Source organism: Phyllostomus hastatus, unplaced genomic scaffold (genome assembly GCF_019186645.2).
Source record: "Phyllostomus hastatus isolate PE091 unplaced genomic scaffold, TTU_PhHast_1.1 phas_contig_196, whole genome shotgun sequence".
Taxonomy (NCBI): Eukaryota; Metazoa; Chordata; class Mammalia; order Chiroptera; family Phyllostomidae; genus Phyllostomus; species Phyllostomus hastatus.
Window position 1 is genome coordinate 24,337,528 of NW_025333709.1, and position 27,133 is coordinate 24,364,660.

At 38.2% G+C, this 27,133-nt stretch overlaps 1 protein-coding gene across 10 annotated transcripts in view; it reads left to right on the forward strand.

The window, feature by feature from the left end:
• N4BP2 (NEDD4 binding protein 2) overlaps nt 1–8,034 on the forward strand; it is a 101,816-nt gene extending 93,782 nt beyond the window's left edge. For 9 of the 10 annotated variants that reach the window (XM_045834140.1, XM_045834146.1, XM_045834144.1 and 6 more), the window contains 2 exons: nt 3,213–3,336; nt 4,605–8,034. In XM_045834140.1, the coding sequence (XP_045690096.1) occupies nt 3,213–3,336; nt 4,605–4,650 (170 nt within the window). In that variant the 3' untranslated portion in view covers nt 4,651–8,034. The remainder of the gene's footprint in view (nt 1–3,212; nt 3,337–4,604) is intronic. The other variant, XM_045834145.1, reaches the window with a different exon arrangement.
• Nucleotides 8,035–27,133: the final 19,099 nt, after the last annotated feature.

Sequence of the window (27,133 nt, forward strand, 5' to 3'; positions counted from 1 at the left end):
TTATGCTGTGTGATTGAAGCTAGATACAAAAGGCCACATGTGACATGAGTTCCATTCTATATGTCCAGAATAGGCAAATCCACAGAATCAGAAAGTACATTAGTGGCTGCTAGAAATAGGGGAGAGATGTTGGAAAGGGGGGAATGTGGATTGACTGCTAATGTGTAGAATTTGTTTTTGAGATGGTGGAATGTTCTGGAATTAGATTGTATTGATGGTTGTACAACATACATACTAAAAACTACTGAACTGTACATTTTAAAATTGTAAATTTTGTGTTATGTGAATTTTATAGCAATACAAAAATTACAAGAAAAAATAAGTTAATTAATTTGTGTAAGGTGCTTGGTCAGACCCAAGATAGAAATCCCTTCTGGAGGCCAAGGCCATTTTGCTGCCACCTGTGGTGGCCTGTAGTTTCTGTCAGTCACCACCAGGTGGTAGTATTATTGAATAGAAATGTGTCCAGGGGAAAAATGTATGGCTCTGCCCTAAATTGCTTTGTCATAAAAGGTGATTGTCAAAATTGGGGATGAAGTGTAAAAAAAAAAAAAAAAAAAAAATCTCGCTCTTCTGTGCTTTATTATTAACCACCTACAAACTATTTTTGCCCCAAATATACCAGAAACATATAAAGCTTTAGATCTCATGATTACCTTTCGAGATCTAAATCCCTGTAGATCAGGGATTTACAGGGAACAGAACAACATGTTAGATGGTACCAGTCAATAAAATCCAAACTTTGGAAATCTAGGATAAATGATCCAGTTTTTTTCTCAACAAATTGTAAAGAAAAACACAGGGAGAGGGAGAATTTTAGATTAAAATTATTTAAGAACTATATCAACCAAATGCAATGTGTGGACTTGTAACTCTGATTGAAACAAGTCACTGTAAAACATTCTTGAGACTATTTGAGGAATTTCTTCATCATTTTTAGAAACATGATATTACGGAACTATTTTTAATTTTGCAAGATATGCCATTTTTAAAGAGTCCTTTTTGAAATACATACTGAACTATTTATAGTAGAAATAATAAGAAATTTAGGATATGCTTAAAAATGAGTTTGTTTCTTTAAAAGGTGGTAAACAGCAGGAATAACTTAAAATTTATGAACCTAACATGTACATTAATTTATTCAACATTCTTTGAGCACCTGCTTTATTTGAGGCATGTGATTCAACTAGAGAGTGTTTTCAGAGCAGTAAGTATAAATGACAGGCCTTGATCATGAGGGAGCAGTAGTGATGAGGGGATTATAGTTAGTTAAGAGATTTAAGTTTTATTAAAGTAAACCTTTATTTGTAATTCTACATCCATAAGTAAAAATGCACAACTAATAATTGTGCAGTGTAAAAACTTTTTACATAGTGAATACCCTTGTGTGTCTAGCACTCAGCACAGTTGAAATTTAAACAAAATATTGCTTGAATTATTGGATATGGATTAGAATAGAAATGGAGATCTTAAGCAAGGAAGGGATTAAAAATTCAAGAGCAATATATCTTCTTAAAATTCCAGGCTAAATATTGCCCTGGAGATATCAGACTTGAAAAACCATCTGTATGTGGATCTGCTGTAGTCTTAGGACAACCTAATGAGCAAAAGAAATATGGAATGTTTTTGTTATATGTATATGTATTTTATGCTACAGGTCAAAATGTGTGCTGTTTATAACTGAGGAACAATTATTAAATTCATTAAATCAACTCTTACTATTAGCAGGTTTTTAGAATTTTATCGCAGATATTATTGACTTTCAGGAGTTATACTTTTGATTTTCTCAAGGTCACCACCAGAGTAGGAGCTGTGGTCTATTAAGAGGCTCAGTTTCATTACATATTTAAAAGTCATCTCTGATCCGTGTGGCTCAGTTGGTTGGGTGTTGTCCCTTTCCTCAAAGTGAAAGGTTGTCAGTTCAGTTCCTGGTCAGAGCACGTGCCTGGGTGGCAAGTTCTGTTCCTGATTGGGGCACATACTAGAGACAACCAGTAGACGTTTTTCTCTCACATTGATGTTTCTTTCCCTCTCTTTCTCCCTTCCTTCCCTTCTCATATAAAAAAAATCATCTATTTGGAAGAATTTCTTAAGTTAATAATTGGTTATCTTTTACAATAAAGACTGCAGTCTATGCTATAATTAGTGGATTTGGTGTTGCCATTCCTGGTGAAAAAAGGTGATACTCTCTTTTAAAAAAACAATTTTTATTTATTTATTTTTAGAGAGAAGGGAAGGTAGGGAGAAAGAGAAGGAGAGAAACGTCGATGTGAGAGAAACATGGATCAGCTGCTGTTCATGGGTGCCTTGTCCTGGGACCAAACCCACAACCCAGGCATGTGCCCTGACTGGGAATCGAACTGGTGATCTTTTGCTTTGCAGGACCATACCCAACCAATTAGCCACGCTGGGCGTGAGGGAGATATTCTATAAAGTAGTTACTTTATAGCCCATCTTGCTGATTATGAAACAAGCACAGATAGGCTAAGTAACTAACTTGTCCATAGTCGTAACATATGGTCATTTAGTGGCAGAGCTGCTAATTAGACCAAAGTTGTCTGGCTCTAGAGCATTTAACTAATAGGGTTGTTGTGAAGATTCTTAGTTAATAAATATGTCACATAAAGCAATGGCTGATTCCATGTGTGTAATAAATTTTAGGTATCAGTATTATTGTGATCATTAGTACATCATAGAGAAACTCTGGTAGCACAAGGAGAACTTCCTCTCCACAAGGAAAGAAGTTCCACTTAAACTTTTAGGCAGATGAATTGCTCTGAGGGTTCCATACTTAAACAGTGCCGATGGAACATACATTTAAAAACATCAGTGTTGTAGGGGCTTTTTAGAGTAACAAATCTCTGAATTCCTATGAAAATAATTTTATATGTGTTCTGAGTAGTTCAGTTTTTTTTTTTTAAAGAATCTTGTACTTTTTTTTTTAAAGTCATTTTTTTTAAGATTTTATTTATTTTTAGAGAGGGAAGGGAGGGAGATAGAGAGAGAGAAACTTCAATGTGCAGTTGCTGGGGGTTATGGCCTGCAACCCAGGCATGTACCCTGGCTGGGAATCGAACCTTGGACACTTTGGTTCCCAGCCCGCGCTCAATCCACTGAGCTACGCCAGCCAGGGTTTTTTTTTGTTTGTTTGTTTTTTAAATTAAGGATGTAATTTAAGTGAGTTTTAACGGTTGCAATTCTTGTTGTGACAGAATTTAAGCAGAGTGGTGGCAAGCCCTACCTCTCCGTGATTACGGGGAGAGGAAACCACAGCCAGGGAGGGGTGGCTCGCATCAAACCAGCCGTCGTTAAATACCTCACAAGCCATAGCTTCAGGTGAGTACAGGTTGCTGTTACCAGTAATGGCAGTTGCCTATATATATAGATAGTAAACATTAAGAATGTGCTCAGAACTATTTGTTAAAGTAGTTGACTAAATTTCACCATCTAATTTTAGCCACAAAGTCGTGCTTAAATTATATAGCATTCCCTGCTGGATTTATGAGGTGCAGTAAACCAGAAATGAAAGAAAAAAATGTGTTTGTTGTTGAAGTAATCATCTGGCAAAACTATTTCTGTCATAAATTTAAAATGTAAAAGAAAGCAAGTATATTTGTATTTCTTTGATAATGCATTATTCAAGACAGTTTAATTATACATATCATAGTTTAAAATTGATTATTCATTGGAAAGGAAATAGATATCTGAGTTTTGAAAGCATTTGGGAGCTTCTGCTGAAATATGGTTATGATTTGTATTGTTTAAACTTGAACAGAAACACTATAGCCACTGTGAATTTGTATATCTTCATAAATTAGATGCCATTAATGATTTTAGCTGACAAGTATGAAATGCCTTTTGAAACATAAGTGATTATTATTCAAGTACTAGAAAACAACAAGAAAAGTCCAAGAATAAAGACCTGTTGATAGATAGGTTCCCTGGGGATGTCCATCTTTAAGTACCCTGCACCCCCACCACCTGGTTCAGTTAGTATAGCACATTTTGTGTATGTCATGTGATCATATGTTGTTTGGCTACATTATGGAAAAGGGACCCTTGATTCTGAGCATGAAAAGAGATGACATTTCAGTTTACTTTTACAAAAGGAGTACTTAGACTGGAACATTATCATGTTGGGATTAATGATCTATTTTACAGACTAGTTTTAAAAAAAAATTCATACTGAAGGTGTTAAAACCATTTCATGGCCTGATAAATCAGACTTAACTGTTGTTATACTGGAGATTTCTTCTTGGTATTCACCTAATGCATAGAAATAATATAATTGAGGCATCATCTTATCCTTGATACAGCATGCGTTTCTTCATGAAGATCAAATTCAGGCTTGAGAGTTTTGATAAATCTTAAATTGTAATAACTCTTAAGTTAGGAATCAACCCCAGCCTTAGTAATGTATTTATTTTGACAATAGATTAAAAGGAATATAAATATAGATATTGGTCCTGGGTATTGACTTAATAGTGGAGAGTACTTAAATAGTAAATATATTTAGTAGAGGCATTTGGAATTGATTGTAAAATACATTTATAACCAATTTGAAATTTTTATCTTTGAAATGACTCTTTTTCTCATTTCTGCAGGTTCTCTGAAATTAAACCAGGGTGCTTGAAAGTCATGCTAAAGTAAAATAAATGTCCTTGACTTAGAAGTGTGAAGGTTTGTAGGTTAAAATTACTTTTATTTGCAGTAATTTAGTCAAGTTTACTGTCAATATGCATTTTATTAGAAATAATGTCATTATAAAACAAAAATTTTACAATGTTTTTCAAAATTCAAGAGAAGTTAAAATTTTTATTGAACCAAATGCCAAATATGTTGTCTGTTAAAATATTAAAGATAATTTTTATTGATTACAAAATGTCTTGGGAAAATTACCAGATCCAATTTTAAAGTTTGAAAGTGTGCTAATTCTTTCTGAGAGAGAAAATGTTATCTTTTTCTTAATTGTTGTTCGACATTTAGTGATGATCTAATGGTGTCTGTTAGAGGTATGTAAAGTGCTCAGAGACCTGGTTCATGCCTTTCAAAGGCTGCTGCCAAAAAAGAAGTAGTGGTAGCAATAAAAGAAAGGAGAGCTAACAAAAACACTTGAATGCTTTTTGATCAAAACTAAATACAAAAAAATCATTTTATTTCACCATATCCTAGAGGGAGACATGCTGTTGTACTTTCTTCTGCCTTATATTTGTGTATGATCTTAATCTCTTAACCTTTTTTTTTCTCTGTGTGTGTGCATTTCTAGTAGAAAAGTTGAGGTCTGAGATTATATTGCAATTTTATACCTTCCATAGGCAGAAGAGTTTTCAGAGGAGAAATGGTTAGATATCTACCAGATGTTGCTGTTAATAGAACTGCTTCTAGAACTGTCTGCAAGTGGTATTTAAGATAGTACTAAAGAGCTATCTTTTATATTGAAGCATGTAATTTCTAAACTGCAGTGAGGTCAAAATCCTGTTAAAAACAAATGTAGAAAACATTTTTTTAATATAATTATAAAAAGAATCCTTACTATTTAAAAGTTTTTTACCTTTTAAAAAGAGCCACCTCCTGAAAGAAGGCCTTCATTGACTTCTGTTTTTTGTTTCAGCTAGAAAGTCCTATTAATATGTCAATTGAAATTTCCTTTACACAAACTTAATGTGGTAAATTAAAGTATAATTGTCCAGTAGGAGACAGTGGTTAAATAAATTTGACTTTGGATATGGAGAATAATTTCAACACATAAATTTTAACAATTGTGTTGCTTAAAAAATCATTTGGATCAGGAATTATAGGGTTGAGCCGTTACTGAAAGAATCCTGAATTACAGAATGGTTTCCTAAAATAACAGACATTTTAATGAAAACAAAACTCAAAAACACATTTTTATATATTATGAAAGCATGCTTTTAAAAGAAGAGCTGTCTTGTTAAATTTATTTCCACAAAAATGAAAGTATATGTTTATTATTTAGAAATGGTTAGTGACTATCTGGTATTGAAGTATTATTAATATTTTATGTTTCTAATAATTTGCTAAAAAAAAAGATGCCAACTGTTTAGCATATGTTTTTTAATGATGTCTAGAAGAGTTGTATACATTACAAATAAAACAATTCCTTTCAACAACTTAAAAACTATGATTGTTAATGATATAAAATATTTTTATGTATAAATTAATAAGATGTAAGAAATGTGACTAACAATGCTGAAATCTAGAGTTATTTGAGTGTGCAGCTGCATACTCATTTTTGGTGTTTTTATATTTCCTGATCCCACTGAAAGATTGCTTTTGAGCACTTCAACTTGACTTATTTTAATGTTGTTATAATTATGATTAATGTGGGAGCAGTCAAAATGAACAAAAGGTGAGGTTTTTGTGGCAGAAACCAAGTGAAGGAAGCTATGTTTATATTGTATCAGTTTTAATTTTATGCTTTGTTTTGGTAAATCTAGGGTATTTCTCCTTAATCTTCATTCATAAATATATAGGCACATTTTACACATCATATGTGGTTTTATGAAGTTGTTTAATTGCCACCTACCCGACTATTTACCATAGTTTAAGCAACACAGAATTATGAAAATGATTTTTATAATTACTCCTTTATTGTTTTGCCCATTTCTAAATCCTATATGACAAAAGGTAACATAGTTTGTGGATCATCAAATTTTTCACTTTGGCCCATTTCTAAATCCTGTGTGCCAAAAGTAAACATAGTGTGGGGATTTTCAAAGTGTTTATGTATTGGTTTATTTGTGTTAGCACATGATTCATTAGAATGGCTCTTTGCAGACATATTAGTATTTTAGAAGTACAACACTTATGTAGTTTGGAAGGTTTTAGTAACAATTATACTTTCAGTAGAATTTACCAGTATCTGCCATGGGGAAAAAAGAGAACTAATATGGAAACCGCAGGAGACAGTTGGACTGAGGGGACCCTTAACAGTATTTTCAATCCATCTACTTCCTTACTTGAACCTGAGAAATAGAAGCATGTTGTCTCCTGTTTATTAACTGTTCCTATATTCCTATATTATTTTCAAATTGAGGCTTTTTTCCAATTTATTCGTGTTTCCATATAATTTACAATTCTGTGGCCTTTAAATATAGGACATGGTGTATGGTAGAGATCCTGACTTGTATTTTAAAGTGTCTTGTGTATTATAACACATTTCAAGAAGAAAAGCTGAACAATTATGTTGCATTGTTTTCAATTCTTTATTTTTGTTCTTTTTCTTTTTAAATTCAAGTGTTTTGTATGCTTGGAAAAAGGACACACATATTAACAAGATTGGCTTTGAGCTGGAAATTGGAAAGTTTGAAACTCAGGAAATTGCTCTGACAATGTCTTAACTGCTCTCAATTTAAGAAAATGACAAAATGTATAAAAAAAGATACAAAAATAATGTTTGTTGTTTTTTTTTCCAAGTGCTTTTTTAAGTGCTTTCCCATTGTGCAATGAGGTGAAGTTTGGTAATTTTCCTGTGTAGTGGTTAAATATTGTTTATTTTTATTTACATGTTAAAGAAATTTAAATGTTTGTGTGGCCAAAAGTGAAGTAAGTTTATGTAGAATGTTTGTTAATGGTGCTTATTTTTAAAATGTAACTCAAGTTTACAGTATTAATTAATGCCTCTTTAGAGAATTTAATAGAGAGACAAGGCTGGAATACATACATCTATATCTCGAAGAACCTTTTGGAACTTCACATCATATGAGAGATTTTATTATTTTCCATAAAGTTGAGCAGTTGACTTTAATGGTCCAAATGATGAACCTGTTATTAACAAATGACTGAAATAACCATGAGACTTCTATTAAAGTACAACACTGCAGCTATCAGTTGGAGAATATATAATAAAATTTTCAGACAGTGTATCAGAAACAAAATGTTTTTATTTGTACTATAAAGAAAATGTAATTTTGCTGTTAACTACTTTTTTATTGAAAATGTTTTATAACTTTGCTTCAAAAATTTCTTATGAAACCATTTGCAGATTACATAGTTAATTTAATAAAATACTTTAGCCACAGTCCAGTGTGAGAAAATCTTTTATTTGATGTGGTAGGGTCAGTGGTTTTAAATATTAAAAAATATTATCTTTGTAATCTCAAGGGGGAAGGTATTAAAAATTTTCATTTCTGTACTACAGCTTTTATTCTAGTTTAAATTATTTTGTTATAACAAATATGGGATCTACTTTTGAACTAGATGGATTAGCTAGGTTTATCTTTTCACACTATTTTATCTTTTGACAGATATATAAAATTAAGATCTGTGTCTCAAAGGGACTCAAATGATACTTTAGTTAATGTTGAAGACCTTTGAATTTTAACTCCAAAGCAGAATAACTCATTTAGCAACTTAAAAATATTTATTTGATGAATGTTTATCGACTACTTGTTACTGGGGATATAATGCGAGATGGAGCTTCTATCTACAGGTATCTGAATTATTCTCATCAATTATTTTGTGTATAGTAATACATACTATGCAGCACTTTCATGTACACTATATTTTAAGACTCGAGAAAATTTTTTTTATATAGGTATTTTAAAAAGGCTCAGAGAAGTTGATGGATTTGCTAATTAGTGGCAGAGGTACGACTCAAACCTAGGTTCTCTGACTCCTAGTACAGAGCAATTGCATCTTATCATAAGGGTAAGAACTAGAAGAGATGACCTTCTATTACCAGCTGAAAGGGATATGGCTCCACAGGGTGTGGCTGTGAAAATCTGGTGTTTATAAATCTGCCTTTTTCCTTTATCCAAATGAAGCTGGTATTATGAGTTTTCCCAATGGCAAAGAAAGAGTTCATTTCTCTCTTAAAATAAAATTCCAGAAGTGTAGAGTCTGGGACTGATGGGTGTGCTCTTTTACATGAAGTTCTTGGGGATCTAAGATCCTTTTAGTCCATCACTCTACCATACTCAAGGTGTGGCCTTCATCTTTCTAAACCAGGGTAGATAGCTGGAGCTCTAAGCATCATGCTCTTACATTCTGTTGGAGGAAGGACAAAGAAGAAAGGAGCGACGGGCAAGTGCCAGCAATCTTTTATATAGAATTTTTGGAAGCTGTCATAGGACACTGCTAATACTTATATCTTATTGGCCATAACTTAGTCACATGGTCACATCTAGTTGCTAGAGAAGCTGGGAAATTGTCTTTATTTCAGACTGCTGTATATTCAGCTGAAATTTAGGCATTCTCTTGGAAGAATGAACAGCTGTCTCTGCCACATCATTTTTTGATCATTGAATGCACATAATGTAAAAATTAGTTCTCGATACATTTCTTCATCAGGTCTTTGTTGATGACTACTGTGTGCTAGGAATAATAAAAAGGCATTCACAGTTGTTTTTTAACCTAAATACCCAATTGATATTAGTGTATATATAATGAAGTATATATTATATATGATGGAATATATATTATATATAAAATATAATTATATGTGTGTGTGTCATATTTTCTGTCCATCCATTTGTTGATGGACACTTAGGCTGTTTCCATGACTTGGCTATTGTGAATAACGTTGCAATAAACATGGGAGTACAGATACCTCTTTGAAATAACGGATTGTGTTTCCTTTGGATATATACTTGGAAGTAGGGTTGCTAGGTCATGTGGTAGTTCTTTTTTTAGTTTTTTGAGAAATGTCTATACTGATTTCTGTAGTGGCTGTATCAAATTTTACATTCCCACAAACAGTGCACCAGGGTTCTCTTTTCTCTGCATACCCACCAGCACCTGTGACCTCTTGTCTTTTTTATGATAGCCATTATAACAGGTGTGAGGTGACATCTCATTGTGGCTTCCACCACATTTCCTGATTACTTGAGATGTTAAGCACTTTTTTATGCAGTTGTTGGCCATGGCTTAAGTTTTCTTTGGAGAAATGTCTATTCAAGTCTTCTGCTCATTTTTAAATTAGTTGTTTTTCTTTCTTTTTTGCTTTTGAGTTGTATGAGTTCCTTGTGTATTTTGGATATTAACCTCTTATCAGATATATGATTTGCAGATATTTTGTTCCATTTCATAGGTTGCCTTTTCATTTTTGTCAGTGGTTTCCTTTGCTGTGCAGAATTTTTTTTTTAGTATGACATAGTCCCACTTGTTGATTTTTGCTTTTATTGCTTGTGCTTTTGGTGTGCTATCTAAAAAATTGCCACCAAGACTAATGTCCAGAAGCATACCTCCTAGGTACGTGTTCTTCTTTCTATGCGTTTTATGGCATACTAAAACCCCGAACTACTAGGATTTAATGAAGTATTCCTCATGTTGGTTTGATGAGTTGGTAACGTTTCCATCCCTTCTCCCTTCCCTGGAGGATGAGGAGTGGGGCCGACAAGTCCAAATTTCTGATCATGGCTGGGTCTTCCTGGTGCCTGGGGCCTGTCCAGGAGCCCACCCAGAGCCACCTCCGCAGAACAGAAGATGCTCCTGTTACTTAAGAATTTACAGGGGTTTTCGGAGCGTTTTGTCAGGGGTAGGATCAAAGGCAAATATTAGAACAAGAGATGCTTTTAGTGTTCTTTTCACTTAAAAAATTACAAGAGTCTTGGCTAGTGTGGCTCAGTGGATTGTTGTCTGACCTGTAAACTGAAAGGTCACCGGTTCGACTCCCAGTCAGGGCACATGCCTGGGTTGTGGGCTGGGTCCTTGGTTGTGGGCGTGTAAGAGGCAATGTTTCCCTCCCTCTCTCTAAAAATAAATAAATAAAGTCTCTTAAAAAATTACAAGGGTTTCAGGACCTCTGTGCCAGAAACCAGAGGCAGAGACCAATATTCAGAGTGGGATAAAAGTAGGCTGACAGTTATTTGTATGGAAAATAATGCAATAGTTAATAATTATACAAGAATAAACTTGTGTGTGTTGTGTACTCACAACTGTAAACCCACTTTTGCCCCAACCCTGTATATTTTCTATTACCTCACAGTGGTTGTATTTTGTAAAGAGTCTTTACTTTTTGAGAAAGATGCATCCGGAAATATTTACATAAAAATGGTAAAGCTATCTGGGATTTACTTGAAAATAAGATGAGGTGGATGGGGCACTTAGTAAAGAAGATTGGCCTAAGTTGGTAAGTGTTGAAGCTGGGGTTCATTATTCTATAATTTCTACTTTTGAATATATTTAAAACTAATAAGTATCTTTAAAAAGTTGGTAGAAGAGCCGGAGCAGCAGACTCTAGACTTGGCTCTGGGAATGATGAGTGGACACTCCAAGACACTACAGAGCGGATCTGCCACAGTAGCTGCCTCCTCTGCCCTCGTGGACAGGTGAGGCATCAGGAGGCCACCGTGGTACTGCCGTCACAGCTTGCCCCGAGCAGACCCAGGGGTGGCGATGAGATGCCAGCAAAGAGTTGTAGAAGAACCTGACATCTCCGTAATGTGACTTGTTCTGAGCAGAGTGAGCCACCGCAGCAGAGGGTTGGCCTCCAGCTTCGCGTCTGCCTCCCATATCGTCTAAGAGCACACCTGATTGGCAGGAACTATTTTATAGCCAAATTTTTACCTGCAAGAGGAGTCTAGGAAGTGTAGTTTTAAACTTTGCAGCTTCTGCAGTACAAAAAGGCTGATCAGAAGAAAGTGGAGCTGGAGCGGGGATTATCACATGTCTGCGTTTGTGGCACTGATGGGGCTTGTCAAACCAGGCACTGGAAATAAAGTAGGTTAATGTGTTTACAGGCCATGAAAGCTTTGCATGTCAGCAGGTGTATATGGAGATGTGCCAGAGCTACCACAGGCCAGGATAAATTTAGCATATCTCTCAGAACATTAATTTTACTCAATGACAATTAAGTTATTATTTAATGTATCTTATATGTATATTTAAAAATTGGATAAATTGTGACGAATGGAAAATTTTGCGTTAATTTGTAAGATAACACAGTGTAGGGTTCAAAGGCAATCTCCAGGCCGTTGACCCTTTCCGAGGAGTAGTGGTTCTCAAACTTGAGTGTGTAAAAGAGTCGTCCACAAAAGGCTCAGCGTGCAGGTTTCTGTCGTCCTCCAGATTTCCTGAATCGGTCTCGGACGGTTGGACCCTGAGTTATAAACTAATACCCCAGATAATTCAAGTGGGCTTGAACTATCATAAGAAATGCTACCCTGTTGGGGTACCCACAACAAACTTTATTCTTTTCTTAACTATTCAAGGTAGCGTTTGCTCCTTGGCTTGTACCCCAGTCCTGGTTTGCAGGTCCTCAACTGTAATCAACTCTGCCACAGGGCACAGGAAGAGACGCACTATTTTAAGTTTACATTCAGGAACTTATTTAATTCTCTTTACAATCCGATGAGGAAATTGGGGTGCAAGAAGGTTTAGCAATTTACCTGATATTGCATACATAAGAGGTGATGGAAATGGGATTCGAATAGAGGCAGTCCGGCTCTGCAGCCTATGCACGTGATCGGGATGCACATCACTTCTCGAAGCAGTCTGAGCAGCCCAGACTTAATAATTGATGGAGGAGAAACCCAAGGTACAGTTGACCTGAACTGCGAAAGTAAGCTAATGAACCTCAGCCGCCCTCCCAGGCAGGCTCCTCAGAGCCCATCTGGCCTCACCAATGGTTTCTTAAGGCCATTTACATTTTCCCTAATCCTCTCCTCAAGGTTTTTCCAGCTCCTGTCCACTGCTATGTTCCAAAGCTGCTCCCACATTTTTAGGTTTTTGTTACAGCACAACCCCCTCTTGGTGCCGGAATCTGTATTAGGTATCTGTTGCTGCATAAGAGATAACTCCAAAATGTAGTGACTTAAAACAACATTAAGTGTTTATTATCCTCAGGGTTTCCAAGGATTCTGGGAGAGGCATAGCTGGGGGCTTCTGGGGTGGAGTATCATGAAGTTGCACCTGGGCTGTCAGTCATTTGAAGGCTTTGACTGGGGCTGGGGCAACTTCCAAGGCGGTGGTTCACTCGCATGGCTGCAAATTGGTGCTGGTTGTTGATGGGAACCCTCAGTTTCTCCCTGTGGGGGCCTCCCCACAGGCTGCTTGCATACCCCTACAGCGTGGCAGCTTTCCTGAGTGGGCAAGCCGTGAGAGCAGAACAGAAGCTGCAGTGCCTTTGATGATCTTGTGTGAGAAGTCACCAATAACTTCTCCAAATTCTGTTAGAAGCAAGTCACTAAGTTCAGTCCACATTCAAGGATAGAAAAATTAACTCTATCTTTTAAATGAAAAAAGTCAAAGGATTTGTGGACATATTTAAAAACCATCATTTCTACATGTGCCAGTCACCACTAGGTACTTTGCAAATATGTCTCATACCTTTTTAAATTGTGTTTTTTTCCATTACCATTTAACCCCCTATACCCGTCCCTGTGGCAGTCACCACACATTGTCCATGTCCATGAGTCCGTTTTCCTTTCTCCTCAGTCCCTCCACCCCCTGCACTTCCCCTCACTCTTAGCTGTTAACCTGCTGTCCATGGGTCTGTTTTTATTTGGCTTGTTCAATTTGTTCATTAGATTCCACAGATGAGTGAAATCATATGGTACTTGTTTTTCTCTGGCTGGCTTACTGAATTTAGCTAGTGTTGTCCAGGTTCATTGTGCTGTTGTAAAGGGTAAAATTTTTTTTTACAGCCAAATAGTATTCCATTGTGTATATGTACCACAGCTGTGTTATCCACTCATCTACTGATGGGCAAAAATGGGCAAAGGTCCTGAATAGAGACTTCTCCAAAGAGGACATACAGATGGCCAATAGATATATGAAAAGACGCTCAACGTCACTAATCATCAGAGAAATGTAAATTAAAACCACAATGAGATACCCCCTCACACCTGTCAGAAGGGCTACAATAAATCAACAAACACTAAGTGCTGACAAGGATGTGGAGAAAGGGGAACCCTTCTACACTGTTGGTGAGAATGCAGATTGGCGTAGCCACTATGGAAAGCAATATGGAGGTGACACAAAAAATTAAAAATGGATGTGTCTTATGACCTAGCAATTCTACTTCTGGGGATTTATCCAGAGAAATCCAAAACACTTAACGTGAAAGAATATAAGCACTCCCTACATTCACTGCAGTGTTATTTACACTCGCCAAGATCTGGAAGCAGCCCAAGCATCCATCTGTAGATGAGTGGATAATATCATCTTTATAACCACATGGCACACCTTGTTGGCCTACCCAACAGGTGTTCTTACAGTTGCAACTTCTTTTGTTCAGGTGTCTGGTGGCAATGGGCTCAGAAGAGATTGGCCCACTGCAGTACCAGAGGGTGAATTGTGATTGGTCCAGAAGGCAATCTGACAGTCCCATTTCCCTTTGCCAGTTCTTGGTTAAAGGGTGGATGTGTGTTCAAACCAAAGAGGCTTCAGGAGAATTCTACTAGGAAGGTTCAAGGAAAGGTTTTTCTCCCTAAAGTAGAAAGGCACCTGGGAGGAAGTGCACCATTTTCCCCCAGGACTTTGTGTCTGTAATGCCTGGAAATGTAGTTGCCAACATGGTAACTATGAAAAGATAAATCTAAGACCCAAAGCAAGGTGCTGAGAATGATGGAGCATAAAAAGGAAAGAGCCTTTGTTCTTGATGACATCATTGGGCCCCTGAGTGAGCCTGGAACCAATCTTGAGGCACCTTGTTACAGGAGACAGTAAAGTACTTTAGGTTGGGTTTTCTGTTGTAGCTGAAAGCATGCTACTGAACATGTCCTGTTTTACACATTAGGGATCAGGTGAACAGAGAGATTGTCACTTTCCCAAACTTTTCCCTGCTAATAAACAACAGAACCACATTTCAGACAGAGCTGCATGTCCTAAACACCTGGTACGTGTTTATTGTATCCAATGACTTTTCTCCAGCAAGTCCCAGGAGTCACAAGAGACACACAGACACCAGCTGGGTTAAGCAGGGTGAGTGATTGGCAAACAGGTGTAGTAGAGGGTCAGTGTGGGAAGGCAGTGCGAAGGAAGTTAGGGCACTGTGTGGATGAAGTTGCAAAGGTTTTTAACTGTGAGCTACAGACTAAGGAGTCAAGTGGAATCTAGAGAGGGCTGATAGCAGTGGGGGTGAATAGTGAAGGTGCACAGGTAAAAAACAGGTTCAGAAAGTGTGAAGGAGGGGGGAAGTGGAAGGAGGTTGTAGGAAGGGAGGGAACTTCAGAGTGCAAGGTATCAGGGATGCAGCTGTTTGTTCCCAGCAGTTTGATTTGTCGCTGATAGTTATCAGAGTGGAGAAGGTCACGGAACTGAAACCAAATTTCTGGGTCACCCATTTATGTGCATATTGCATGGTGACAGGAAACTCCGTGGAGGGGAAGATTGAAAGACAGTGTGCTGAGAGTATTGAAGGATCAAACAATGTTTTAAAAAAAATTTGCATGGTCCCCATCCTTCACACTGACGGGATACTGTTCACACAGCCCCACTTTGAGGGAAGATTTATAAGAAGAATTCTGCTGTAATCAACTGTTTTGCACCCAGTGGAGGGATGAGAATGAGATGGATGGAGTTGTCAGGCGCTGAGAAGACTGTGGGAAATAGACCGTTTCTCAGCTCTTTCTGAAATAATTCCTTGTACTGGTCCTTTACTGTTTTCTGTGAAGCCGCTTCCTTCCTGTCCATCTGAATGTGTGAAAACCTGTGAAGTACACTGTAGAAATTACCCACTATTTATATAAACAAGAATTGATGGCACCTTCCTGAAGCTCCTCCGTAACTCTGACATGGATGGAGCTGTGTAGTAAGAAGTGCTCACTGTCTTTTTAAGCTCTGGGCTTTTTTTTTTTCATTGTTCTGTCTTTTCTTAGGTAAAATTAATTTCTTCCTTCCAAATATAATGCCTGGCATTTGGTTTCTTAGGATTCTATTTTTAAAGCACCTTATTAATTTTTATTACATTCATGAAATGAAATTATTAGCTAGAATTTATGAATATAGTTTCTCCCTTGGCTGTTACATTTTTTGGTTCCTGTCCTTGGAGTGAGGTTAATAATTTTAGGTCCCGTGCCTGGGATTTCACTGTTAACTAACTCGAATCTTTTAAAAAGTGAGTAGGCAGGATATAAGTAAATCAATCTACTAGTTTAAGGGGGAAGGGAGCCCAAGTACATAAGGGTACTTACACTGTGATCCATTTGTTTTTTTAAAAGGACATATGTAGATAAATACACTTATATACCATACATTTCTTTCTACACACACACACACACACACACACACACACATGCAACTCACACACAGAGTGAAAAGAGCAGATCCTAGGCACCAATGACTCAGCCTCAGAGGGTATCTCGTTCAGAAGACAGTAAAAGTAATTCTAATTTTTATTGGTATTCGTCAAAGGCTTCATGTAAACCCTGGTCTTTTATGTAACATAATTTGTATGAACAGCTCTGTAAATCTGCATTCCCACAGACTTCCCATCTTCCACTCAACCCCCCTGTAGGTACCTCAAAGCCTCTGTCCCGACCTTCCCCTCTCTCTCCTGTCCATCAAAACCCTCCCTGCTCTCTCTGTCAGTGTGCACCTCACCTACCACCCCTCCCTCTTTCTTTTCATTTCTTTTATATTTTCTCTTTGTAGTGAATAGACCTGGGCCTTTCGGATACAAATCTCCTACCTCAACTTGTTTGCTTTTTGACTTATAAGGCCCCTCCCCATTTGTATTGCCTGCATAATGAAGCAGTGGGTGGTGGGAAATGTAGGAGATGGGAAGGAGTCAGGGTGTATAGGTCAGAATTTTGTGTTTGGAGGTTATAAAGGAGCTATGCATATACCCACAGTAATAATTTGTATCTGTGTTGCACATGAAGAATTTTTGAACAACTCTAAAGGAACTGGGGAATCAGAGGTAGGAGAGGGAAATTTTACTTTTATTGAGCTGATTTTTAAACTATTAGAATATTTTTAAAAACTACACAATTTAATGTATTCATATTTTTAAAAACAGTGAAAATATACTTGATAGAATGAATAATATACATATAAATTATATGTATATTATATTTAACTTTAGACTCCTTTCTAATCCCAAATGTTATAACCAAATAATTTAGCAGATGTGTGATGATCTAATATTATCAGGAAAAGAATAAATGCACCTTTTCAAATTCTTAAATGGATACTTGAACTGCCGGAAGAAGGGAGGACAGATCCATGCTATCTAATATGTGAGTAGTAAGAGTTCTGAGGGAATTACAAAGGAAAAGCCAAATTTAGTAGATACAAATTTTCCCGAGTTAAACGAAGGTTGTATTTGCAGTTAAAAGTGCTCAGTTCTTGGCAGGATTGATGAGAAAAGGCACATGCTTAAACCTATTCTGAAAGAATTCCTGAATCCCAAACATAAAAATCTTATGTTTCCAGACAGAGAAAAGAAATTATTTACAAAGGGGAAACAATCAGACTGGCATCTGACATTGGAATAACATCTGTAACAAGTGAGAGGAAAGGAATGTGACCCAAGAGGTCTTTTCCCAGCCAAGTATCCTTCACCTGCCATGGCGAACAGGGTGCAGAAATGTAAGGATTCCAAGAATAGGTCACTGATCTGCCCCGTCTGAGGAAACTAAGGAAATAGAATTCTGAGTAAACAACAAAGTAATGAGAACAGAGATCGTGAGAAAGGAGAAGGTGAAGTAGAAAGGAGAAAGTGAGTGAACAATGAGCTTTGTAATATACCTGGATAATGACAGAATGACCAGGACTGTGTACTATAAAATACTCTTAAGACAAATGAGACTTACCTAATGAAAGCTAATTTCGAAGCAACACCCAAGAAGTGGAGTTGGAGGGAGGGAAGTGGAAAGTAAAAACATCCCAAAATATCTTATTGAGGTGGAGGGAATGTATCAGGAAATACAGATGTGGGGAAATATCTCTTCATACAGCAGTAATAAATTGTGTTTGCTGATGCATGTTAAAAAAAAGAAAACCGCTAGTGAAATGGAAAACCATAATATTTTGAAATTAGGAATGGAAGGAAGAAATAAATCATAACTTATTGCATTCAAAATAAAATGGAAATAAACAAAAATAAAAAGGTTAAAGGAAAAAATTATAACAATGCTAGTAAATATAAATTAAAGGAAAAAGGAAATTAATGAAATAAGTTCAGCCCTGGCTGGTATGGCTGAGTGGATTGAGCACCGGCCTGTGAACCAAAGAGTTGCTGGTTCAATTCCCAGTCAGGGCACATGCCTGGGTTGTGCGCCAGGTCCTCAGTGTGGGGTGAGGGAAAGGCAACCACACATTGATGTTTCTGCCCTCTCTCCTTCCCTTCCCCCTCTCTAAAAATAAATAAAAATAAAAAATCTTTTTATAAAAGGAAATAAGTTCAATAATAATTATAAGCACAAGAGAGTAGCAAGAATATCAGTGATTATAGTAAAAGTAAATCAGCTCAATTTTCCTGTCAAAAGACAGTCACATTAGGTTAAGGACCAGGCCAGCTGTATATTACAAGCACATGTCACATGATGAAGTATTGTGAAATAAAGAGATAAGAAAATGTCTCGGCCACCGACTGGCAGTGACCGCGGAACGCTGCAGATGGCTTGTCGAAATACGAGAAAAACATGCTCACGGACAACCAAATCCTGTGGAGAAATAGGGACGAAACAGCCACTCTCTCTAGTGGAGAGCACCCCGTTCTCTCTACCGAGCAGGCTTTTATTGGGTTTGTTTACACAGGAATTCAGGTAAAGCTCATTAATCATGGCCAGGAAGTAAGGATCAAATAACAAGGAACTCTGAGGGCCTATTTTGAGTCAGCATCGGATAACTAAAAAGCTGTAAAAAACTTTAAGGAACAAACTCACTTCTTCCTTAGACCCTTATCATTCAAGTGAGAGCATTCTAAACAAAGCAGGTTTCACAGGACTTGACATATTCTTTCTTAGGCCTGATCACCTGGGGAACCCGCCCTTTCCAGCACAGGGCTGCACCACCCTCTGTCATTGTTTCAGGCTTAGGTGGAGCAAGGGAAGTAAGGCAACCAAGAGATTAGGAGATTTCCTCACAGACAATGAGGACTCAGGCTTTGTCAAAGCCGAGGGGCTAGGGTCCATCACCCCCTTTTGCTGTAGCCCCCAAAGTCCTTCCTTGGGGGCCTCCCACGTGATCGTGCCTGTCTTAGGTCGTTCCCCCCTTGGGGAATCTTACCCATCATTGACTAACTGACCAAGCACTGGGGGCCAGTTATAGATGAAGTAAAAGGAGCAGAAGTGGTGCTCCTGCCAGGGAGATAAGCTTTTGTCTTGCTGGCTTATGGTCCGAGGTCATTCCCTCAGCCTTAGCCTTGGTGGGGGTTACAGCTTCTGATACCAGGCAGGGCGGTTCCCAACAAGAAAACAATATGACGTAAGTGCAAACAAACATTAAAACTATGAGAAGCAATATGAAGGTCAGACAAGGTGGAACTGTTGATAAACAGGAAGAACACTGCTTGTAAAAGACACAGCATATGAAGATGTGCATCAAACATCATAAAATAGCTAAATCTATTTAAGCCAAAGGATTATTAGCAATGTAAGTCAATTTCGTAAACATGAAATTAGATTTCACAATACCTCTTGTAGAACAAGATCAAATAGAGAAAAAAAAAGACCATACAAAGACTAACAAATATATTTGCTTTAATAAATATATACAGAATCTTATACTCTTTAAACAGAATACATATATGTTTCCAAATGGCCATTGACTATTTATAAGAATTGACCATAAATTTTGCCATAAAAAACAATGAAAAATTTAAAAATGATTTATACAGGTCACATTATCCAATGAAATTCAACTAAATTAATGAAATTAAAATGTTTAAAGATAAAAATAACCATTTAATTTATTTGAAACTTAAGAAGGCTACTTCCTAGATAATCTTTGGATCAAATTAGAAACTAAAATTAAAATTGTAAACTCTCTAAAGCATAAAAGGAAAACCTCACATAACCAACCCTACAAGACCCAGCAAAGCTGTACACAAAGATTAGGAATATAAGAACTCAGTGCTCATCTTTAAAAAGTTAGAAAAAATCCATAAAAGAAAGTAGAAAAGGACACGAAGTTGAAAGACATATTAATGAAATGTAGAAAATAGTAGAAAAGAAAAATCTAAAGCCCTCCTGAAAGATAAACTTACTATGAATCAGAAGTTTAAAAAAAATCTAGTGAAAATTAAAATACATATTTAACCCAGCAATTGTACCTACAGTTCTCATGGAGATGAAAGCATAAATCTCCAGATATACATCTATTCAAGGACATGAACTGTAGTAATGCTCGTGGTGGCAAAAACTGGAAACAGTGAATGCCGTTGCAAAGCAAGTCATAGAACAAGATACGTCATAGCTGTACTATGAAATGCTACACAACCCTTAGAAAGGATGAAGTAGTCCTTTTCCAGGTATCTGTTGCCAGGTAATAAAGCTTCTCAGAACTTGCGTAGAACAACAATTTGATTATTCTCATGAGGTCTATGGGTGAGGAATTTGGACAAAGAACGGCAGAGACTACAAGCACAGCAGAGGTGCTGGTGTGTTTCCCAGGGTGTCCGAGGCCTCCTGTGGAAGATGTGAACGCTGGGGGAGACGCTATGGCAGGGATCAAATTATCCGAAGCTCATTCACTCACACATCTGGCAGTTTGGCTGTTAACTGAGACCTTTGCTAGAGGTGTCTGCTAGAACTTTTACACCTGGGCTTCCAGGGTAGCCTGGGCGCCCTCACGGTTGCTGGGGGTGGGGGGAGAAGTGGGGCTGGGAGAAAGATTGGGAAATAGATGGCTCATTTTCATAGCAGAGCGGCAAGGTTCTGGAAGGGAGTGCAGACAGTTACCTGGTTTAGGGGCCAGGCGGAGCGCAGAGGTGAACAAGTGCAGGCGTGCCTGCCTACGAACGCACGAACAGTAGGACGTGCTCGCGGTGGAGATGAAAACATGGACTGTGGGGGTGGCGGGGTTGCCTGCGTCTGTGGATTTCACAGGACAAAATTGAGGACAATGGAAAGGGCTGCAATATGGGCCAGACGCGGTGAGCTTCACAAGTGGCATTGTCTCTATGGAGCGCTTGTGATTAATTAAGATCGGGGAATTTCCAGTTTCATTACCTATGTTAACAGAAATAGATTTGAGTCAACACGATGACTCTATCATCATTAGGGAACATCGTTTTTTTTTTCCTTGAAAGAGACGTCTCTTCCCAAATTTTATATATGTCTCGCTACTATTTTAAAGAGAAGATTGTGTCGGCAGCCTTTCTCTTCAGTGGTGTGATCTCTGACTTGTGGGACCAACGTGTGAATGGTTACATCTACTTTGTGGTTTCAAGAATTTAAGTTCAATTAATTATAGATGGTAGTGGGAGGATTACTTTCAGATGTCAAAATGTCACATTCCTTTTGGTGCACCAGTATCACTTTTTGTTTTTGGAAACACTTCGTTATGTGTGATGAAGTGATATGTACCAGTTATCCACACCTTTCTTTTCCTCTCTTTGCTTGCTTGTTTTGGATTTTCTCCTAATCATTAGTACTCTGAAGAGGCTGGGGAGAGGAAGAGTCTGAATGCAAACCCAAGGACCACTGCTGTGTCTGGAGCTCTTAGATAAGGCTTTCTTGAAAGAGGGTTGAAATTAAATTTAAGCAGAAGTCAGCCAAGGAATTCACGAAAATCCCAGAACTACCCAGGGTCAAAGAGACCAACACCCTCTGAAATTGTGGCCACTGTCTTCCTTTCAGACCTTTAGAGATTTGAGGGCCTTCTTACAACTTGACCACTAGAGGTCAGAAATTAGCCCGTGAACCCTGCACAACATCAAGAGAGCAGGTAAAACTACGTATTTTTCATTTGGTTCACACTTCTCATAAGGTTCAGAATACTAACCAGATACCTTTGAGATTTAAAGAGAGCCTCTGTACCTTTTTTACACCAGATTTCAGCAGTTGGATTACTTGGAGTCTTCACTCTAATCCACCCTCAATCATTAACCTCAAATTTTTTTTGTCCATTTAGACATTATACACACTTACACACATACTCACCATCTAAACGTTAAGTGCTTATTTGTGGTGAGATAGTTAAAGATTACCAAGAAAACAGAAAGGAGCTAGGGAGGCTTCTAATAAGAATACATGCATGAGCTCAGCAGAACTCATCCATTTTTGTGCTCTACTTAGAAATTATTGACTGCATATATTTTTTTCAGCTGTTATCTTTTTGGCCAGATGCTACCAAATGAGATCATTTCTTGTTCAATTGCTATATCAAGTTATGCATTAACTTAAATATTAAGTTAATGTGTCATGGGCCATTTAAGACAGTGCAACTGTATCTCAAACATCCTCATTTTCTTCCCTGATATCTTTTCTACTTTAGTTCCTCTTTGGTGTGTTGGAAAGGGATCCAAACTAGGGTATAAATGATACAATATATATTTTTTACAATGGAGAGATTCAGTTCTTTTTGGGAACTTGTTTGAGAATTCAGTTTTAATCTTTTGGTGAAAGTAGATTGGCATATTTTTTTAGTGATGTCCAGTTTAATGATTTTATCAGTTATGTGGGGGTTTGGTAGAAGCATTTAGTTGTAGCCTGTCTTGCTGGGTTGCATATTTTCTCAGCTTCTGCTTTTCTTTGGCTGTCTCCTGCCCTTGGCAAGCCCCTGCCAAGCGAAAGGGCAGAACACGCCATCACTGTCGTTGTTTGCTGTGGGCCTATCCCTGCTACCAGGAACCAGACAGGAAAGGAGGAGCTGAGCCCCAGGACAAGGCTGCCACGCCCTCGGCAGGATGAGTGCCATCTTGTACCTAACCTGTTGCTGCCGTGACTGGTGTCCTTGCTGTCTTTGCTCCCAGGGATCATACTGGGTGGCAGTCCTCATGCAACACGGCTGGAGGAGCAGGTCAAGGCTGTGTGATGATATTTAGGTTTAGCTTTGGAGTATCCTCCAAGATGTGGGTGGGCATCATGGGTTGAACTGTGTCCTCTCAAAATTCATAACCCCAGAATGTGACCTTATTTGGAGGTAGGGTCTTTATAGAGATAATCAAATTAAGGTGGGGTTATTTGGGTAGGCCCTAATCCATGTACCCTGGTGTCCTTATGAAGAAGTGAAATTTGCATGCAGAGCTATGCGTAGAAGGAAGATAATGTGGAGAGACCCAGGGAGAAGATGACCAACTACAAACCAAGGAGAATGGCCCGGAGCAGATCCCTTCCTTACAGCCTTTGGGAGGACCAGCCCTGCTGACACTTTGATCTTGGACGTCCAGCCCCCAGACATGATGAATTTCTGTTGTTCGAGTTCCCCAGCCTGCGGTACTTCATTATGGCAGCCCTAGCAGACTAGTGCAGTGAGTTGGGTTAATTCAAGCCCGCTGTGGCTGTTGAAGTCAGAGACTGACCATGTCACTGCACCCTTCCCAAACACATGTGTTGTATCAAATATGACAGTCTCCCAATAGCCAGCATGTGGCCTGGCCACGGTGATATTAATGTGTGTTGACCAAATGAACGATTATATTGAATCTATGATGTTCCAAATTAGGTGCAATCAGATTGTGTCCTCACCCTGTGGAACCTGGGCCAGACTCTCATTAAATGGTTTGAATATCATTCTCACTGGTAAACCAACAATACTTCCTCTGCTCTGAGTTAGGACTTTCTCCTCCCCTCACCACCCCTACCCTGTCCCTCCTTCCACCCCGCTTCTGTGTCTTCCCTGTTTTTTCCCTCCAGAACAGATGATAAGAAAAAAGGTATTAGATTTGAAGGTTTGAACCTTTCTTGATTCATTTCTGAATTTAAAAGCAACAATGCTTGTGAGAAAAACACTAAAAATATCAAAAAGTAGAAAGAGAAAAGAATTTATAAACTCTCCATTAATCCTGTTAAAATGAAAGACTGCTAACATCTTGGAGATTTTCCTGTCTAACCTTTTTGTTGTGGATGTGAATTAAGCGAATAGTTGAGATAATATTATACAGAGTCTGGCACAAATAATGCCCCTTTTTATTACAAAATCATAAGCATGTAATTTTGTAACGTAACAATATCACACTCAAGCACACCCTATGATATTTTAGATGAGATGTTCAAACTAGAACTGTAAATTATTACACCCATATTATTACCCTACCAACCACACTCGAGCAGGCGTTAGTTCTGCTGGACCCTGTATGTGTACACACACACACGTATTCTGCATTTTGCAATGAAAGCTAACCCATGCATCTTTTCTCATGTTATTAATAGTAATTATCATAGTTATACACATATGCCATAATATAGATTACTGCAACGTAATTGTTTTCCTATTTTGGGACAGTCACACTGGTCCAAGTTTTCATCACTGGTCATGGGATGAACATCTGTCCCCATTTCTAATTACTTCCAAAACTAGATTCCTAGATTCCTTTCTATCTTTCGTCATCTCCCCTCTTCTTTGATTAGATCATTGTTCATTTCTCAAGGAGTGGCCAGTGTATCCTTTCAACTAAAACCTCCTGTGGTGATCCTGGCTGCCCTCCCCTCCCCCAGCTCCGGTGAAGAACGGCAGAAGTAAGGCACCACATCACTCTGCGGTGACTGGGAGAAATTATGAGACTGGGGACCATAAAAAAAAGGCCCGAATAGTTGTGGCATCTCTTTTTTCACTGAGGGAACTTTAATGACTCAAGCTCCATGTGCTTGCATCTGGAATTCACAGTCAACGCAGGTGTTACCTGCAATGGCCCTTGTTCTTTCCTCCTTCCAGAATTTCCCACCAGCCTTCAACCTGCAGGGGAGGGGGTGCCCTGGGGCGGCGCCCAATGAAGCACAACTTTTAAAGTGGAATTTCCACGCCTTTGCATTTGGGTTGACTGTGAAAGCCTAACTAGGCTTTCTGGGATATTGGGTGGTCTGGGGCCCCACAAAGGGAAGGATGGGAGGGAAGGAGGTAGCTCTTTGTTACTTTGTTTTTTAAGACTTCTTGCTCAACTAGAGGCTAGACTCAGTGAGAGGACATGAAACTTTTCAATGTCAGACAAATGATTTCATTCTCCGTCCTCAGGTCCCTCATTTGTAGAGTGTAGGACTTTGGGTCTCCTTCCAGGTGCTCTCAGTTCTACGTTCTATCGTTTTCTCCACAGTCCTTGGGCTCACAGGCCTTACTTTGAGAAAGCAACTCCACTTTTACATCCTGTGTAGCCTAGACGTCTGCTTGGGGTCACCCTGTCCTTCGACGTGCAAACAAAATTGCCACAACTAGCTGCTTTTATTATGAAATGAGAGTAACTGAAAAAAAAATGACTGAGCATTTAGCTTAAGCAATCAGAAAACAAGCAACCAAATAAATCAAAGAAAATAACAGGGATGAATTTTTGGCTCAGAAATGAGCACAGTCTAGAAGCTGCCTTTACCCTCCTGTCACCTGTCAGTGTCAACACAAATGAGAGATAAAATTAAAAATGAATGAATTAGAAAAGAAAAATATAAAAAGAATTGGTAAGTAAAATCCAAAGCTGTTCCTCAAGATATACAAATGTTATAGATAAAAACTCCTGCAAGACTCACCCCAAAAAGAAAAGAAACACGCATTCATCTTTAGGCACAAAAAATATACTCACAGATATGGAAGAGATTAAAGAACTGTAAGAAGAACTAGCAGTATTCAGGGCAGCATGTGCCTTTCAGGTAGATTTCAGTGATTATTAACAAAACATGGGCCCTGGCTGGTATGGCTCAGTGGATTGAGTGTCATTCTGCGAACCAAAGGGTCACTGGTTCGATTCCCAGTCAGGACACATACCTGGGTTGTGGGCTAGGTCCCCAGTGGGGGGCGTGCATGAGGCAACCACACATTGTTTCTCTCCTCTCTTTCTCCTTCTCTTTCTCCCTCCCTCCCCCTCCCTCTAAAAATAGATAAATAAAAATTTTAAAACAAAACAAACAGGGGCACGCTTCATCAATGTGAAAACAATGCACACTCTTGGTTTTCCAGCAGCAGTGCTCAATAAAGACATCATGATAGGGCTCTTTAGATAACAAAGGAAAGTTGCCAGGACTAACCAAAGTTTTTGAAAGGTTCGAACAACGGTTGTCCAGTGGGACTTGCTAAATGTATTGCTTAACTGTACAGAAAACGAGCTGCCTTCGAATGTGAGCGGCACACTTGCCTCAGATGCGATAAGACAGGTTCGTGCAGCTGCTGCTCGGCCGCCCTGTCAGGACAAGACTCACAGTTGAAGCACATCCTTCCTGTCTTACGCTGTTCTGTCTGCTCATAACTTGAGTTTTTGCAGCTGGTGTTTCTATTTGATTCGCTGTCTCCTTCTCATTTGCAGGCTTTGGTTTTCTGTCTGCAGAGTTTCATTTTTATGGATATATAGGCAGGTGGCAGAAATGTTAAGACCATTTATAAGGATTAGAGGCAGTTCTAGAGTGTTTATTTACGGGTCCTATCAAATATGAAAACATTTTGGAAAATTACTGTCATTAAGACACAGCAAAATACTAGTAATGGAAGCTGTTTTGCAAAGTGTTCCGAACACCTGGTGTGTGCCAGCGCATTCAGTCCTCACAACAGCCCTACGAGGTGTAGGTGCTATTATTATCCCCATTTAACAGCTGAGAAAATCAAGGCACAGAGAAGCTCAGTAACTTTCCTGAGGTTACACAGCATAGCAAAATTTGAACTCAGGCAGAGTGCTGCAGAAAACTATATTCTTAACTATTCCATTATTGCCATGTAATTTTGAAAGAACAATACATCATAAAATATAAGAAAATATTGTTTATATTTTGGAGTGGTAAAGTGTTTCTAAGCAACCTCTAAAACTAAGAACTTGGGCATGGCAAAAGACACCATAAACAAAATTAACAGAGAGATAACAGACCTTGAGATATTTTTGTAAAATATATATAGACAAATCATTGCTATCTTTAATATATAAACAAATTTTCTAAACCAATATGAAAACAATAAGCAATTCAATGGAAAACAAACACAGGTATAAATATGCATTTCGGAAAAGAAATAGAACTAACTAGTGAATATGTGAGAAGTTGTTGAATCTCACCAATAATTAGCATGATACCCGTTTTCAGCTGGAAAAACTCAAAAGATTTATAGCATCTGGTGTGGTGAGGGTAGGGGCCAGGAGACACTCCCATACATCATC